This window comes from Saccostrea echinata, unplaced genomic scaffold, assembly GCF_033153115.1.
Source record: "Saccostrea echinata isolate AGI-Se365-2 ecotype Australia unplaced genomic scaffold, CSIRO_AGI_Sech_v1 ptg000009l, whole genome shotgun sequence".
NCBI classification, from domain to species: domain Eukaryota; kingdom Metazoa; phylum Mollusca; class Bivalvia; order Ostreida; family Ostreidae; genus Saccostrea; species Saccostrea echinata.
The window spans coordinates 52,381,014-52,400,162 of record NW_026889758.1 but is presented as its reverse complement, the minus strand read 5'-3'; the positions used below and the strand labels follow the sequence as shown (position 1 = coordinate 52,400,162).

At 33.0% G+C, this 19,149-nt stretch overlaps 1 protein-coding gene across 4 annotated transcripts in view; it reads right to left on the bottom strand.

Annotated features, from left to right (window-relative positions):
- Positions 1 to 17,851, bottom strand: part of LOC133183092 (protein unc-13 homolog A-like) — a 107,947-nt gene extending 90,096 nt beyond the window's left edge. For all 4 annotated transcript variants that reach the window (XM_061318038.1, XM_061318036.1, XM_061318037.1 and 1 more), the window contains exons 1-3: positions 17,675 to 17,851; positions 15,074 to 15,103; positions 8,673 to 8,772 (exon numbers count right to left, since the gene is read on the bottom strand). In XM_061318038.1, coding sequence (XP_061174022.1) covers positions 8,673 to 8,772; positions 15,074 to 15,103; positions 17,675 to 17,696 — 152 coding nt within the window. In that variant the 5' untranslated portion in view covers positions 17,697 to 17,851. The remainder of the gene's footprint in view (positions 1 to 8,672; positions 8,773 to 15,073; positions 15,104 to 17,674) is intronic.
- Between the last annotated feature and the right edge of the window lie 1,298 nt (positions 17,852 to 19,149).

Genomic DNA, 19,149 nt, shown 5'->3' with positions numbered 1-19,149 from the left:
ACATTTGTGCATGATACCAGAGGACATCGTTTCCTACTGGAAATCATGAGAATTGCCAACATCATATACTTTATGGCAGTATTTCTTTTTTAAGACATTTTGAAAATAGTTTAGAAATCATAAGATGATGATAATTATTAATAATTATTAATAATTTTTTATTACTAAGAGATACAAAACAGATATTTGAGGAACGTGTCATCTAACCTTAACTGATCATGCTCATCACAACTGACAAATATAAGCATAATTATCGTCACATTTCTTTTTTTCTGAAAAGGGGGTATGGTGAGGAAAGGAGAGTTGGCAAGCCTAAAAATTCTTACAAGGTTCCACCAGTTATAGCAGTTGATAATGCAACATAATAGTTATTTTGTTTAGAGCCCATTTTAGATTTCAGCTTTTCTTTTTACAAAATTTTGGTTGTGGCAATGAGGAAGGGAGGTAGCATCTCCTCCCTGAAGATCTGCTATTGATTATCATATTGAATCTTATAGCCAGTTAGTGTACTTCATAGACATATTTCTCCTAAATGTATGACACAAAAACCAGTATCTATAAGGTTACGTTCAAATTCTGTTCCATTGTTGTTACCTATTAGGTGTATATTCAGCCAAATTATTTCTGACTCAATTCCAAAAAAAGGTTTAATATAAAAACAAACTATTATCATTGTTTTGGTGACCAAAAAGGCTTCTTTTTCCCCCTCATCAACTTGAAAGCCATCACTAACAAACATCAGGCCTCCACATATTGATTTCTGCTTGTTCTGTTTGGTAAATTAAATGGAAAATAACTCAATTTGTTCATTGGTCAATCACACTGTGAAATCATACAAAAAACTATATGTCACTCTGATTATTTTACTGTTGTTGCATGTTAGCCTGGTAAAATTGTTCCAATTTCTTTACACTGACAACCAGTTTAACAGCTTGTAGCAGACTTGATTGCCTGTATAAAATACTCTTGCTTTTCATTGAATTTGCAATCAAAGAAAACAATTCAATTTTTTCTCTGAAAATTGTATTTTATGACATTTTCATTGATTGTTTGGACATTCAAGTGTTGCTCTCAGACAACAAGATGACACAAGCTCATATCCTCTTCAGGGTCTGACATTATCTTTCATGAGTACTAGAACAGTCCTGCTTCTTGCCATAATTTTAACTAGCCCTGACCATAAAACTACTCTCCCTGACCTAATTTGCAAAGAACTATATTCGTTAAAGGCAGATCCCCACCCCAATAAAAGTCCCATTCTTAAAATTCTCTTGAAATGTGCTTTATTGTATATTCTATAAAAAATATATCTGAACTAACAGAATATATTATAGATTGGAGAAAATTTTTTTTGGCATTTTTGTTCTGTGATATCACAAACTTTATTTTCACATATTTCATTGATAATATCATTCTGCACATTTCCGGTATATCAAAAGATGGAACCTGATGCTGAGCATGCAAGACTGCACTCAATATTTTCCAATAAAATTGTCAATGTAAAATTCACTGTTTTCTTTCCATATATCAACGAAATGTTGAACATTACATCATTTTTTGATGTTACATTTTACTTATGATGTCACAGTGGATGAAAATGTTTAATGCTTTGAAGTTTACATATATCCTCCTGGATTAGAACATGATTTGAAATTTCCCCTTTCAAGTTTGATTTTGGGGACAGATCCTCGCTGGCCCTTACTGAATAGTCCTTTACTTTTTATAATCTGCAAATTTTCATGAGATTACTTTTGTTTCATTAGAATATTTAAGCTATTATCAATGAAATTGATAGATTAAAAAAGAGTAGTTAGTAAGACATTATCAACTACCACCTGGCTTTTGACATCGTCTGTTCGATAAGTTGTGGCCAATTGACTTGGGTTAATTGTGACATATATGCAAATATATATTTGTCATGTATATTATAAGCACTAAAGAACATTCTACCAAACTTAAATAAAACTGCATTATTCTAAATAATAATAAACCAATTGGGGATTGCATTATTAGGTAACTATTTACATCTATTGACAGTGCATGAATGAAGCTAATTTAAACAAAACCTCTTTTAAATGCGACTTGTCTATTATGGCCGTGGCTATAAATAGTGCGAGTGTCATGTGAGGACAACTTCTTTTATGTAGTGATGTCTTGGTGTTAAGAGAATTTCTAGAAATATTTTTGGAACATACTTGTATAGGGGTTTACATTTATTTTATCCATACGACTAATCGGTCTAGTTTAAAATACATTTTACATGACTGGAGCACTCATTTACTAAACAGAGTCAGTTGGACAGGCCTAAATAGTGTCAAACCCTGGTGTTGATTATAAAAATTTCTATATGCAACCCATTTAACTTGCTCTGAAATATTGTAAATATATTAAAAACATGCTCATAGTGAAAAGCCAGGGATGAACAACTTTGATTCACTATAATTTAAATTTATTATATCTGAAATGTTTATATGTTTTAAAACTTCTGGGAATGAATTTCACTTCATTGTAAGTGAAAAATCTTCAAAAGGGCACCGATTTGTTTTAACTGTGTTTAACTATAATTATAATATAACAGTGTAGTACATCACTTTATGCCATTTCCATGTGATGCAATGATGAGCATGTCATATTTACTAAAAGATTAAACTATCCCTGAAATGTTATAATGCCTTCTATTATCTTAACTGTCCATTATTTTGAAATCTGTAAATAAAGTTTTAAAGCGATATGGACTGTAGTATATTGCATACTTTCTAGGAGTAACTTTTGAAAATTGCATTTATTTCTATGGCTTTGCACGGTCACATGCCCCATGGAGGAGTAACCCTGAAATTCACAATAATTTTCCCCTTTAGCCATACTATATAACGAAGTTGCTTAAAAAGAGTTTAGTAATTCCAGAGATGCTGAAAATGTTCAAAAGTTTATGACCAATGCACTATACAAAGCTGCATGATGATGGAAGATGATAGCAAAAGCTCACCTGATCAAGTGACCTAATTCTTTAATTTCTTTCAAAATTTATGGAGAAATTACCTAGAGAGGTATATAATGAAAGAATATACTACCCTGAATTTACAATGTTAAAAGAAAGACACTGATGAAATCATATCCTTTCAATGATGTCATTTACAAGTATAAAGTTTGCGTTTTATAAAATTGGCCCACATATTTTTTTGTAAATAAGTTAGCTAGGTTGACATGCAGATGCTTAACACAGCAAAAATTTCAAATTAGCCTTTATTACATTTACAGTGTATTTTGGCTACAGTTCATTTGCAGTTCAATCAATGACAATGTGGCTCGATCTCTTGCCACAAGTGTCATAAATATACAACAACTGTTCCATCAGTTTTCCCATCACTTATATATATCGCATGTATCATATTATTTCTCAGAGTCCCTGTCTGGCTACTGCGTGTCAATTATCAGGTTAGGCAGGCAAACCTGACTAACAATACACCAATCTTCCACTGAATTATTCAGCTATCACAACACACTTTGCTAGAAACCTCGGACTATGTACTACGTAATACGGTGGATTGCATCTTGCTTTGATTTTTTTCTCTGAGTCTAGAATAGCCCAACACACATGTATTAGTCATGAGATTCAGATAAACACATTAATTATTCATTTCAAAATGTAAAAATTTGTTTCAGATGAAACAGATTTTCAAGATATTTCAATTTCACTGTGCTTGTTCATTATGTCACTAATGGAGGATAAATTGATCATTTCCTGATCCAGACATAAATTAAAAATAATGCCCAAAAAGATCATCAAAACTGCATCTTTAGGACATTGCAATGGAGGACAATTTCTCACCTCAGAGAATACCATCTATAACTGAATCAAAGTTTATACACCTTAATCTTCAATGTGCATAAATCACATAATATAACCATCTAATCTAAAAATACTTATGAAAAGAACTGCAGCTGCAAAAACTAATTAAAGGACCCTTGGTGATTTGCGTAATAAGATTTTGACTATTTTTAATCTATTCATATCAAACTAATGAAGCAACCTACTCGAAAAACCCTGGCTTTATGAGTTGATATATGAAGCCTGATCAAATAATACAGATATTAATTATGGTGTGTCTTGCAGACAAAAGCAACATCTTGTCTAGCACATCTCCAATTAGGCATGTAGATGCATCTTACTAAAAAAAAAAACTTTCCTTTATTAAAAATCAAAAGATGAGAAATTAGTTTTTATTAGAAACCTAGGGAAAGAGCCTTTCAAAATTGTCTGAAGCAGTTTCCTGATTTTCACAATCTTAATACAATGTATCTAGAAACTTGCAACTGCCTTTTTTTTCCTCTCAACAAAGTTGCAAAGGAATATTAGTACTAACCATAATTGACTATGAGTTAACATATGTGTCTCCTAGCACGTACCATGCTGTACGTGGTCTTGTCTATAGAAATTTAAGAGTACCAAGTTGCATATCTTTCAGTTTCAAACTTGCCACATGTATGCTAGATGCACATAGAAAGAAACAGAATAGTTTTGTGGTCAAAAGGTCTATATTCACATTGATGGTAGTAATGGACATGCATGCATGCAATCATTTGCAACCATTTGAGATTCATCTTGATTACTTGATAACTGGTTTAATTCATTCTCATTGAGCACAATAATTAATATACATCCCCTGTCTCTAAACTTAAGCTATTAAAGCTTTATAGTGTACTGTGTATTAAATTGTACAAAAATGTACAGCTCTCATTTGCTATATAGGAGTGACCCTTTCCTTAAACATAGGTAATCAAAGATTACGAAGCTCACCTTGACGAATGTTATCTACATGTAAGGCAAATTTCACATCATATTTTTTTTCTAGTTAGGGTACATCCCAAGATCAATATCCATGCAAGTTTGATTTAATTATAGACCTGCTCAAAAAACTTTTGACCTGTTTAGTAATCAAGAAAATTTTGGTCAGTTCCAACATCCAAAGCAAGTCTGGAAGTTTTCATTCTTAGATGCACCATCTATTCAAGTTTAATCATAACAGGCCATAATATTATATAGCTACTCCAAAAAAATTACCCTGGTCACTCATCTGGAAAATATACGTCAGATTCAGAATCCAAGGCAAGTCTGGAAGTGTCCATCCCTAGATACATCATCCATGCTAATTTGGTTAAAATATGGCTAAAATTCACTCATGTGGAAAATCTAGGTCAGCTCCAGCATTCGAAGCAGGTTGGTTAGTGTACATCCCTAGATGCATCATCCATGAAAGTTTGGTCCAGGTAGGGCTTATAGTTACTTGGGAACGAGACTACTCCTAAATCTAAACCTGGTCTCACATGTGGAAAATCTAGGTCAGATCCAGCATCCGAAGCAAGTGTGGTAGTGTCCATCCCTGGATGCATCATCCATGCAAGTTTGGTCCAGGTAGGGCTTATAGTTACTTGGGAATGGACCTGCTCCAAAAACTTTAACCTGGTCACTCATCTGGAAAATCTAGGTCAGATCCAGCATCCGAAGCAAGTGTGGTAGTGTCCATCCCTAGATGCATCATCCATGCAAGTTTGGTCCAGGAGGGCTTATAGTTACTTTGGAATGGACCTGCTCCTAAAACTTTAACCTGGTCACTCATCCGGAAAATCTAGGTCAGATCCAGCATCCGAAGCAAGTGTGGTAGTGTCCATCCCTAGATGCATCATCCATGCAAGTTTGGTCCAGGTAGGGCTTATAGTTACTTGGGAATGGACCTGCTCCTAAAACTTTAACCTGTCACTCATCTGGAAAATCTAGGTCAGATCCAGCATCCGAAGCAAGTGTGGTAGTGTCCATCCCTAGATGCATCATCCATGCAAGTTTGGTCCGGGTAGGGCTTATAGTTACTTGGGAATGGACCTGCTCCTAAAACTTTAACCTGGTCACTCATCTGGAAAATCTAGGTCAGATCCAGCAACCGAAGCAAGTGTGGTAGTGTCCATCCCTAGATGCATCATCCATGCAAGTTTGGTCCAGGTAGGGCTTATAGTTACTTGGGAATGGACCTGCTCCTAAAACTTTAACCTGGTCACTCATCCGGAAAATCTAGGTCAGATCCAGCATCCGAAGCAAGTGTGGTAGTGTCCATCCCTAGATGCATCATCCATGCAAGTTTGGTCCAGGTAGGGCTTATAGTTACTTGGGAATGGACCTGCTCCTAAAACTTTAACCTGTCACTCATCTGGAAAATCTAGGTCAGATCCAGCATCCGAAGCAAGTGTGGTAGTGTCCATCCCTAGATGCATCATCCATGCAAGTTTGATCCAGGTAGGGCTTATAGTTACTTAGGAATGGACCTGCTCCTAAAACTTTAACCTGGTCACTCATCTGGAAAATCTAGGTCAGATCCAGCATCCGAAGCAAGTTTGGTAGTGTCCATCCCTAGATGCATCATCCATGCAAGTTTGGTCCAGGTAGGGCTTATATTTACTTGGGAATGGGACTTGCTCCTAAAACTTTAACCTGGGACGCCGACGCTAACGCCGACGCCGGGGGTATAGCATAAGCTCATCTCAACTTCGTCGAGGTGAGCTAAAAATTAACTTTATTCTTGCAAATGTGTAAATTTATGCCGACTTAACGCTGCATCTGATGTTCGAAAAATCAAGTCCTCTGGTCTGTAAGCCACCATTAATTATTAATAGCATGTAAAACACACCACTCATTAATATATCCACATAAATAACTAAATGGAGTATCCCAGCTGCCGTGGTTACTATAGTCCCAAAGGAGACATAATAGTAGGCACCAAGCCAGGAAGTGATAAACTGGTTGTCATCTCTCTGAAAGGTACCAGTCATTATCTGTCAATATTACATAATATTGCTGGAAATGTGTCCATGAACACTACTGGGATATATCATTAATTTTTTTTTAAGAATCATCTTGGATTGACAATGTGGAATCTGTGATGAAGCAATTCTACTGAAACCACGGACTTGGTTTTCATGAATTTAGAAACCAATTTATTAATTGAAACCAATCACACTCAATGCACTAATCATTTATAATCAAAAATTAAAAAAAAAAAATGCCAATCGAAGACTTGTAATGCACCTGGAATATCCAACCTTGAATATATATATATAAGCTTTGAGTAAGTTTTAAGTAAAGATGTAGTCCGAGTTAAACGAATACTAAAAAACCTATTTTGCATAACAGGAGGGATCTATCTAACCAGATCAATTTCAGCATTTCTTTGAATTAATGTTGAAGATTTGCAATTATATTAATGCAGACACTATTAAAACTAGAAACATGAATGTCACATTGGTGGATCTAGGAGTTGGGGAGTTGGCAGGGGGAAGGGGGTTGACAGGAGTTCGAAGTTAGTTTTGTTTGTTTGTATGTTGTTTAACGTCCCTCTCGAGAATTTTTCACTCATATGGAGACGCCACCACTTGACGGTGGAGAGCTGCAAATTTTGTCCTATGCTCAGCACTTACGACCATTGACCAGTGAGGGATCTTTTTCGTGCCAGCACCTACTGCGACACGGGACCTCGGTTTATACGGTCTCATCTGAAGGACCGGTCTCCACATCCCACAGTGGGATTCGAACCCGGGACGTAAGGATCAACTCCTTACTTCGCGACTCTAGAGCAGACGCTCTAACCACTGGGCCACGCGGGCGACAGTTGGAAGTTAGTAATGAGTTTTATATATTTATGATCAACAGTTATTCCAAAATGTGTTAGCTAGAAGTTTGATGAAAGTACATTAAGTTTCTGTCAATGAATGCATGAGTTTGGGGAAGGGGGGGATGAAACTTTTGTCTGGGGAAAAGACAAAACATTTTATGCCCAAGCCACAGAACAGAAATTAATCAAAACAATATTGCACTATATACAAAAGTATCCAAGCCACAAAAATAATGCATATTGCTCAAAACTTACTTGCAGGTTACTGACCTAGCAAAATATGGTAAACTACCTACACCTGAGGGGAAAAAAAGGGCAATTTATCTATCAATAACAGAAAATTATATGAAAGTTGACCTGTTGTTCAAAAAGGTAGAAAGCCTTACGTTAATTACACCCAATGACAACTATATGTGACACAACCAATTTAAAGTCAGGACCTGTGTCACTTGAAGTACAATGACCATATTATATAGTGAATAGGTAATCATCTTCCCTAAGGTATCAGCAATCATAAAGAAAAGTGAAAACAATTGTATAAACTATCTTTGTTGCCTCTGATTTGTACATTTTTTTTACAAACTAAGTACCCTTTATAAATATGACCAATGTTCTATCCAAAAGATGATAGAAAAATTCTAGCATTTGAAATCTGTCCAAAATGCAGGATGTTCACATTCTCACTGGGTGTGCCGACCACTCCAAAACTGTGACCAGTTTGAATTACATATAGACAGTTGCAAATAGATATTACCGGTAACAGAGAACCTTGCAGTGTTAGAGGACAGATAAGTCATTTGTTAGACTTGTGATAGCCATGCAACATCCAGTGGTAACAGGTAAAGGTGACAGCTTTCAAAACCTTATACATGTAGTCAGGATTATTGATTCAGTTTGTCCAACACTAAATTAAATATTTCAGTACAGAGAGTTGATCAAATTCTGAACAGCTGGAACAAAATTTAAAAAAAATGTATATCTGATTCATCAGACATTTAAACTGTATGTACTTACAACATGAAATCCTGCTCCCAGCATGGGTTATTCCCCTTGACTTGAATGGTGGTAGATTTAACATTTTGTAGTTTTAAGGTCACATAAGTATTGAATCTCTCTGAAATATAGGAATTTGAAAGATTAGGTATTATACATATTTTATTACTTAAAATTAACCTTTTTTTCAACTGAATTCCTTGCCTACAGATAATTCATAATTATACAGATAGCTAGTACATCCACATATTCTCATCAGAAATAATTAAATATCTTACAATTTGTACATAATTTTATCGTTAAATGTATTCTAACATTCGGGAATTTGGAATTGAGTTGAATTTATTTTATTGACAAAAAGTGAAAAGATCAGACACAAGTTCTAAAACTTAGTCTTCTCCTCATACAACATTTTGTAATTATTGCCAAACTATAAATACATGTACTTACATGTACAAGAATTTGAACATTCCATCTAAATAGAATTTAAAATTTTTTTCTGGAAGATTTAAAAGATGGAGGTTTTAAGAGATGGGAGTACCAAAAAGACCAGATATTCAAAAATGCAGACAAATCGATCCTTGGGTAATGATAAAATCATACAATTGGTATATAAATGTAATTATAAATCCCTTCAAAGACCTCAATTGCACAAGAGTATTACATAGTTATGAAGATTTAAAAAAAAAACTCAAACAAAAAAGAAAAACTTAAAACCCTTTTAAAATATTTATTATCAACAAGAAACAAGAAAGAAAATCAATGCAAGAAATAGATTTTATCTAGTTAATTATTTTAAAACTGTAATAAAAACACCTCCACATGACAAGTAAAAACATTCTTAAAGGAATAAATCAGAATTCTATATATGGGATACCCAGATTTGTTCACTGTTACTGGTCCTAAAATAGAAACAAAAAATTTATAGGGTCATTCCTAAATAGAAAAGCAAAAAATTAACAAGGTTACAAAAATGAGTAAATAATTTTCAATTGCTATAACAATGCAGATGGTCATTCAAAACATCTATTTGTGTAATAAATATTTCTGGAAAATATACTGCTGCTATGGCAGACTTTTCTTTTTCTTTCTTTTTAGCAAGTCTATCATAAAACAGTGATTTTCACACCAATTTTTAAACGAAGTAATCAACATGAGAAAAATCATTGACTTATTGGGATACTGGAAATAATTCACAGAACTTTCTTGGACAGATTTGATAATTTCTGTCATATCTACAAGAGCTTACCTGTTGAATTAACAGAAACTGTGTCAGTATTTTATGTAGTTGCATCATCAATACCAGATGCTAAGCAATTTATATAATAGTAGGTCCTATTTAAATATTCAATCAAACATTTGTATATAAGGTTGACATAAAATGTTTTTCATTTAATCTTGTTGGAAAATCCTGACATAATTTTGTGAATTTTTGCACAGGGAAAAAGCTAAAATTTGGTAGTAATTCTAAGTAAGACATAATATATATGTAAGACTCCAAAGTCTGGTAGTCACACCAAAGTACCATGGTCTTGCCAAAGTCTGATGGTCTGCACCAAAACCTGATAGTTTTATGTTGGTATGGACACCAAAGTTTGCTGACCAGGCCAAAGTCCAATACTTCATTTCCTGTGAGACACATGAGACACAACATGCAAAAGTGTGATGATGGTCTGACATGATGATGCAGTTCTGAAACAATCAGTCTTGCACCCCCTAAGATACATGTATTCATAGAGTTAGCCTTGCAACCACTCTAGAAATTTAAAGGTTAGTGAATTTTAATAAGAGATACAATCTGCAATCTTATCATACATATTTATTCAAAATCATTAGACTTTTGCCTGGCAGCAATTACGCACTTTAATATAGAACATCAGACTTTGGCGTGTCACACCATCAGACTTTGGCAACTGCATATGAACCATCACGGTTTGGCATGTCAAACATTGGGGTTTGGGGCAGACCATTAAATTCTGATGCGACTACTGGGCTTTGGAGTCCCATTACACTTTGAAATCCTACATATATATACATCAATTTCCATATGTTGTACCAATTATGGGTATGACCTAATTCTGATTATGGTAAAATATGAGACATACTACATGCATGTCAGGTGAACAGGTGTCTTATCTACGTTAATTCTGTATAAAATAAATCATACAGAATCATTGGTTCATAACTATGATTTTTAATGCTCATGTACAAAAGCAATATCCCTTTTATGATTTAAAAAAATGTGTGCAGATGTGTTACAATGCTAAATGAATGACAGACTTATGGTAAATACAAATGAGAAGTCTACAGCACTGTCTATATATTTATATATATACTAAAAATAGAAGGTAAGTGTTATAGATAAGGGTTTCAAATCTGAAATTAAAAAAAAAAAATCAAAACAGAATACGTGCTCTTTCAAATTTTTCTCAAGTCTACAGAAAAAATTCTACACAAGAATACAGTCTTAACCTTGCCTGAGAAAAAAAATGAACAATTCATCAATTCAGAATGATCACAAGTAAACTGCAACTACTTGAATATAAAGAGTTCTTAGAACTGAGTTATGAGTAAAAATCTGCAAATCTGTTTCAGTTTGTAGAGAACATGCCCCACATCAACACAATTAAGTCTCCAAAAAAAATATGACAAATGTAGAAGAAGATTTTTGAAAATGTTAATGATGCTGGTGGATGACGATGATGATACTGACACAGACTGTGATGATGGTCACCAAATGGCCCTCTGGGACAAGTGAGCTAAAAACCTAATCAATCATTTCTTTGCCCAAAGCTTATCTTTTTCCTAAATCTCTAAGGAATCTGCTGACATTTTTTTTTTGGAGACACCTTTTAGATGAACAAACCAGATAACTAAAGATAAATATACTTCTTGTGTTCATCTTTGTTGATAAAGGTCATGCCAAATTTGGATAAAGCATCAGTGAACATATTAATGTTTATATTATTTGTGCCAATATGTGCATAACCTTTAAAGTCTATCTCACAATTCATTATGTTTGCAAATATAATATTACATCTGAATATCAAATTTAAACAAAATAATTTGTACTTTTTTTTTAAATAAACAGATCAAAAATAATAGTTATAAGTTACCCTTACCCCCTCCCTGACTTTTTTCCATGACTTTGAATCAGGATCACAACACACGACATCTAATACAACTAACATCATTTGAAACACGAAGATTATGACAAACCTTTTAAGCCATGTAGAACAATTAATATATTTAAGTGTACACTAATTCTAATCAAGGACCATCATATTACACATCAAACACAATTTTTGCTTACATTACTCCAAATCCTTTATTCCAGTGACCTTGACCTTTAATATTTTACCTTGAATCAACTTGGCTACAACTAATAACAGTCTGAATTTATTCATGTAACTTAAAAGATTTTACTATAATTGATTCTCAAGTTAATAGGACAATAAGAGACTATATAAACCTCCTACGGAACATATACTGCTGTCTGGTAAGAGTACATTTTTAAAGAAGAAATAATCTTATCATTCAAAGCAAGTATCAAGCTCATGGACACTGGATGGGATTGGGCCAAAGTTAGACTGACATAATAATTCTACAGAAAGCTAATGGCACAATAGCACACTGTAAAAAGACAGAGAATCTAATGACTATTGAATTGACTTGTACTTTAAAGTTGAACATCCGGCTCAGTTTTATCATTCAATTTGAATTTTGATTAAGGAAGCTCTATAAATATTGCTAACTATGGCAGGAACCCTACGCTGAAAATGAATTCGATAAAACTTAATATGTGCACCTTTATATGATATCATATTCTCAATTCCAAAAAAAACATTTTTCATTAGTTTTTAGAGCTTCCTTAATATAAAATAAAATGAAGGTACTGAAAATACATTTCGGAATTTATTGCATACAATAAGATGTGCATAAAACGTGGAGTGAGCAAAATTCTAAATAATTTTTGATTGATCATGTTCAGAACTATAGAATAGTTTTCTGGCAAGGTTTTGAACTTCATTTCTGAGTGTAGAATTTAAACCATAAAAAAATAATGTATATTTAGGTGAAAGTGTTTGAACGATGTGTCCAAAACAAAAACTCAGAAGCACTTTTACATTAAATTCCACTTACCCTCTTCTAGAAAGCAAAAATAAATATGATGAAATTTTAAATGCATGATACTATATTTCAAGTAAACTCTAAATCAACTTAATTTGGTAAATACACTGCAAAGCAGATCACTGAACATGCAGTGCAAGTGAAAGATCAGTAAAGATGCTGATATAATTTAATATGTTAAAAGTTTATTAATTAAATAGAACTACCAGTGGTACCAAGGATTATTCATAAAATATATCTTAAAATATGTTGCAATATAAGCATTTTATTAGAAATTGGCCATTATAGTCAAAAAAAAAGAAAAAAAAAAAAGATTAAAATTAATTTATTCTTTTTGTTTTCATTTTCAAAATAAGTTTTGCACTCAGTTAAAATACATGTATATGAACACTGTAAAGGTCACCTGCTGTCCTACCAAACCTTGATCAATGACCTGTAGATGGAGGTTTAATAAAATAATTTCTCTTTACAACCTACTGCCAAAAATCTTCGAAAATCAAATATGTGTACACAAAGCCAGGTAAATAAAGAAAGACAAAATTACTCGTCTCCCCTCCTTTTCAATTTCAAATCATATTTACATGCCCGAGGTTCATGTCTTATCCAAAATCCAAATATTTTCATTTCTTCTGGTGGTTGATTGGAAGAAACGAGATATTTACTGAATAGTTCAGTGGAATCAATATCAAAAAATGTGTGAAGTCAAATTGGATTTTCGTACATATAAAAACAAACTACATTGTCATATCCTATTCAATCAAAAAGGGTGTGCGTAATACATTAAAGTATGTAGCAATGTCTGTGTTAGGTTCAGACACAATTTATTTTGATTTGCTGGTTAAATTTTGTTTTGTTTTTCTATCCAAGAAAGATACTAACTAAATATTTTAAATGCAGATGGGTTATGTTTTCTTTGCTGTTTATAATACATAACATTGCAGAATTAGAAACTGAGAAAGGATTGTAGATTCAGACAAATGTATTCAAAATCTATTTGCCAGAAAAAAAATCTTTTTTTCTTTTTTTATAAACTCATGAATTTACAGAATCATTTTGGGGGGGGGATAATTTAGATTTTCTTTAGACTGAAATTTGGAAGTTTTCAAAGAATGTCAGTAATAAATATATGAAGAGGTTTCATAGATCACGTGAAATTTTATTTATATCATCCACACATTCTAGTTAAGTTTGCTATTAATTATAAACTACTTGTTAACTTAATTAAATCATTAATACCCTGCTAGTAGCTCAGTTTTTCATAAACAATACCTACATTTATTTATTTTAGTAAAATAATTCTGGTGGCTATCCCCATTACTAAGCTAAGAAAATACGATATTCCAACACCTCACGTCAGACAACAACCTTTGCGGATGAACAAGTCTGATGACGAAGCCATATTCTAATTGTAGAACACTCATGTTAAATCTGACAAGAAATTTAAATCTGTAGCAATAAAGTGACTTCAGTCTATTTCATCTTAAGCAGCCAATATGATATTATACACAATTTTGAATATGAACTGACTTTTTAATCTCTGTGTAATGTTTGCCTCATACTGAGATGAATACATGTATTTATATGAAGTGAGTTCTATATATAATTAATAAGCTTTTTTTTAAAAAAAAAACAGAGTTTTCTCCAGGACAGATGGACAGACTTAAACCCAACATGAAGTAATCTTTATGTGTCTGCCATGCTATGCAGGTGACAGAAAATGTATGTCCCAGCTGAATGAATTGCTTGTATGTTGTATATGTCTCTAGATTTAGGATACCCCGTAGAGTGAATAAATGTTGCTATAACTTGATGAATCAGAACATGTGTCAGCTGCCTTTTGATTTATATATCTGGTCCAGCTGACTCTGTATATAACTAGTTAATGAAAACTGGTTCTTATAGCATTGGCCTCTCCTTAAACCCTTGCCATTTATGTTACATTCTGGACCATCATAGATATACCGGCCAGTACAAGAAACTGAAGTTCAATAGTGTATAAGTATTTACATTTCTTGTTCTAAAGGCATTCTTGACCCTTTTATATAATTTTGGATTTTTGTTAATTGACGTGCCATTGAAGAACTTAAGTTGAAACTTTGGTTCAAAAATTAAGTATGTGAGCATGTACATAAAAAATTTCTCAGGATACTTGATATCAGGAACAAAAACTGATTAGCCCTTTATCATGACACTGATTTTATATGTTTTCAATTATCGTGATTAACTAAATGACTGTACATGACCTGTCCGTGCAATGACTAACTCAAATCATTGATTTCTATAGAACTCACCAGGGCTTCCAATCAGTCTGGCTTTTTTCACTGAAAAATACAAAAAAAGAGAGATTTAATAACAGTTGTGATATTCTGACTCATAAACATATAAATGACAGGTGGAAACTTATTCTATATGTTCTACAAGTCTTAAGATCAAATACATGTACATGTACTTCAATCAACACACTATAAGTATTCTCACAATACAATGTGAGAGACTCCTGAGCTTCTTTATCATATGTCATTTCATATGTCCCCTTAGTTGATCCAATCTTGCTTAGCAAATCAGGTTTGCCTAGATACACTTATTTTGTATACACCTGTCATAGATCTTTTTTTCATATGTTTGTCTTCCATCAACTGAAGGTATTTAGTAATATTATTTAAAATTCTATACCGACAATTTCCACTTTCCCATATCAATATCCCTAATTGCTAGCGCTCTCGAGCGCTAGCAACTACGTTAGTCTATATTTCTGAAATACGCATGCTCAATTTCACGGTCGGGGATTCTGGGAAAACTACTGTAGATAGACTGTACGATAAGAATTTCGTTTTGTCATACAAAAATAGAAAAGATCCGAATTTACACTGGCCTTTCCTGTCTGATATGCGCGAAATACATTTCGTAGGTTAGAGAGAGTCAGTACCAGTCTAGATCCGGACTCTGATTCTTTTTTTAATTTATTGTCTAACCTACACATAAAAGTACAGGAAAAATGTGGCCATATAATGCCAAGATTCTAGACATCTAGCTTTCCTTACAGTTTTACAACTTTAGTGGATAATTCCGGCAAGCTCGGAAAAAACAACAACAACAACAACAACAATCTTTTTCAGAGTATGTCGGAAAGACATGTCAATTTAGTGTTTATCATCTGAAAATACATATGATCTGAAGTTTCGTGTTTTGTTGTTTAACCTGCACGTAAATGAACAAAAAGTAACAGTAACTCGGGTCTTATAAAACCAAGACTGTTATTTATAAAGCAGTAATGTATACATAGCTTTTCTAATCTACCTTCATGGATCTTTCCGGCAAGCTCGGAAAACCGCGGCAACCTCGGATATGTTTTCCGAGCTTGCCGGAAAGGCCCAAATTAAGGTGCTCATTGGTTCTACTGACCTTTTATTTTTTCACCTCGAAATTGAAATTACAATGAAATTCAGAATGCTTAAAGCACAGTTAGGAGTTATGCCATTGCCGACGTGAAGTACGCTCTTAGATTCACCATTCTGAATTGTGACCCCCCCCCCCCAAAACTCAACCCCCAGTGCACCAATCTGCCTTCCTATTAATAATTAATCGATTCAGCAAATTTGACAAATGGTTCAGATATCTTCTTCTGTATTTTATTATGCTACAGCGCTAGCTCACCAATCTTTTTAAAAGATAAGCTTGTATCCCATATTAGGACAATCCTTAAATTTGCACTTTTCACAGGAGAAATCTCAAATTATATAAATTAAAGGCATTCAGTAGTATGAGGAAATCTGGCAACCAGTAGTTCTGCATGGCAGATTGGAAGTAGACAAAGCTCTAGCTTAAATTCTCCCACTTCTAAATTATTAAAGAAAACTCAAGATTGAGGACAGACTCATCTAAAATCAGGTTAATGTACATAAATGTATTTATATATTATACAGAGTGTACTGAGAATTGATGTTTTTCATTCAAGTGAAAAAATATTTAAATTCTTCGGGGAGGGGGGGTATTATCATAGACATCTGCTTATGATTATACACAAATCACTGCAAAAGTTATTTACAAATTTATACATGTATTTCATACACCATAAACCATCAAAACAGAAATTGAGAAATGAAAGGAACTGAATGTAAAAGCTATGACTGAAACAGACCATCAACAGAGTTCCAAGTGGCAGTAACCAATGGAGAGATCTTGTTGCACCTTATATTAAGAAATGTATTACGAGGATTAAATGTCCTACAGTACTGCTCTTTTGCAGAAAAAAATTAACATAATTTGGTGAAGTTTTACTATGCAGATTATATAACTTGTCATATTTCACCAAACTTTAACAATTTGACCAGCAAAAGAGCAGTTCCACAGTTACTGTGAAAGTCTGTAATTAAGAAATTTCTAATTTCACTAGAAGGTAATACTTATTCATGTAAAATAATTAAATATACAAAGGTAATTTCAGATGATTTTCTTGGAAATTTGCAGATAATGCATTTGAATTTTTGCAGATATTATGTGCAATTTACCCATTTACCAAACCATTGGAAAATTAGGATTTAAATTTATGCTGAACAATGCACCTTGCTGGTACCATTAAAAAGCAAAATAACATACAGTTTAATAAAAATAAATGAAGTTTAAGAGTGTCTTATCGTGAATCCGCAAATGGTTAAATTTTAACACTTGTTTCTCATATTTACAGTCGGTTTAATGCATACTACAAATGAGATAAATAATTAGACCTTTAACATATCAAATAAAAGGCAAATTTCACTTCTATAAAAGAAAAGGTGCACCAAGTGCTTCAGTAGAAATCTCATAGTCATAACAAAGGTTTTCTGACTTTAACACTATCACAGTTTTCCAATATATTAATCAGCTCGTACAGTGTTATTCCAAGCAATACCTACCGCAAACACACAATAATGACATTATAGTGTTTCAATATTTCCTTCAAAACAATGTGATATGTTGCACTGTGCACAATTAATATGAAATAGTCTATCCATTACGAAATGACCCGGGCTCACATCTGTCAAAACAGCACCATCCGCCATATTTGACTCGTGACGTCACACTTTTTAATCACGCACCTAATAAATATTCAGTACCCTTATATATAGAAATAAATTACAGCGACCTCCCCTTATAAGCTTTAGATAAATTCATGTAAGGTTTTTTAACAACATTTTCTTCTAAGGTGTTCATTCTCAGTCATGTCAGTGTTCAATCATATCTCATATTTTTTTTAAATATATTTAAATAAAATTTTTTTTAATGAAAAAAAATTATTAGATAAACAGAAAGAGATATTTTTTTGTTTTTCAAAAAAAATAAAATATAAGGATATAACAATAAAATAACCAAACACATATTTAGGTTAAGAAAAGATTGTTTGGATAAATCACTATAAATATAACCCCCGATTTTATATAGACATTGAACAGCTGTGATAGATACATGGCTTATACCACGGATAAACATCAAATATTTAAAGGTCCTCGATCTTGCACAAGCTGCTGCCGGACAAAGCACAAAATCAGTCGAGCGTAGAACGAATATAGGGCCTACAAAATCTGCCACATGCACCAGGACATTGCACGAAACTGTCGGTCTATATTCAGGGCACTGGTAAAGGATTTCACATATTCAAAATACAAGTAATGAATTTTTATTCTGAACATTGCTAACCTACACTTTGAAAAGTTAAGTAATTTTACAGAGTCAATTTGCAAACTACAGTTTAAAAATTTTTGTTCCAAGTTGAAAATTTTAAAAATAAATATATATATAGTTTCATATGACTACAATTCTTTTAACTCAAGCTTTCTCTTGGTTTAATTTGAAAAAAAAAATCTCGTAAATTTTGTGCATGTCAAAGCTCATTAATTTCATATTTCATAATTTCATATTTACTGTTTCAACTACTAGTATTTCCTACGTAACCACACCCCTTCTCTCTCTTTCTCTCTCATCATGACACAGGTGTTTCGCCAATAATTACTGTGCAATTTTTGCTACGTAGTTTAGTTTCGGATCTTTTAATTATCAGATTTTTTTGGGTATATACTCAGTGTTGAAATCTTTCCAAACGTTCACACGTGCCCCCCACCCCACCCCTTCCCCCCACTAACTATTCATATTGTTTATCAGTATGAAGTATAAAAGTAAAAATGTTGCATATTTTACAAAATACTAAAAGAAAATAGAATGTGATTCCTAGAGAATAGACTTTGCATATAATTCAGATCTCACAAAGAAATGAAGAAGCAAACTCATCGAATTTAGAACAAAAATTACTTTATTCTGATTATGGTGGAATCTTTATACAGCTTTGAGTACAGAAAAAAAACTACATAAATTTGATACCTCTTTATGCAAATGA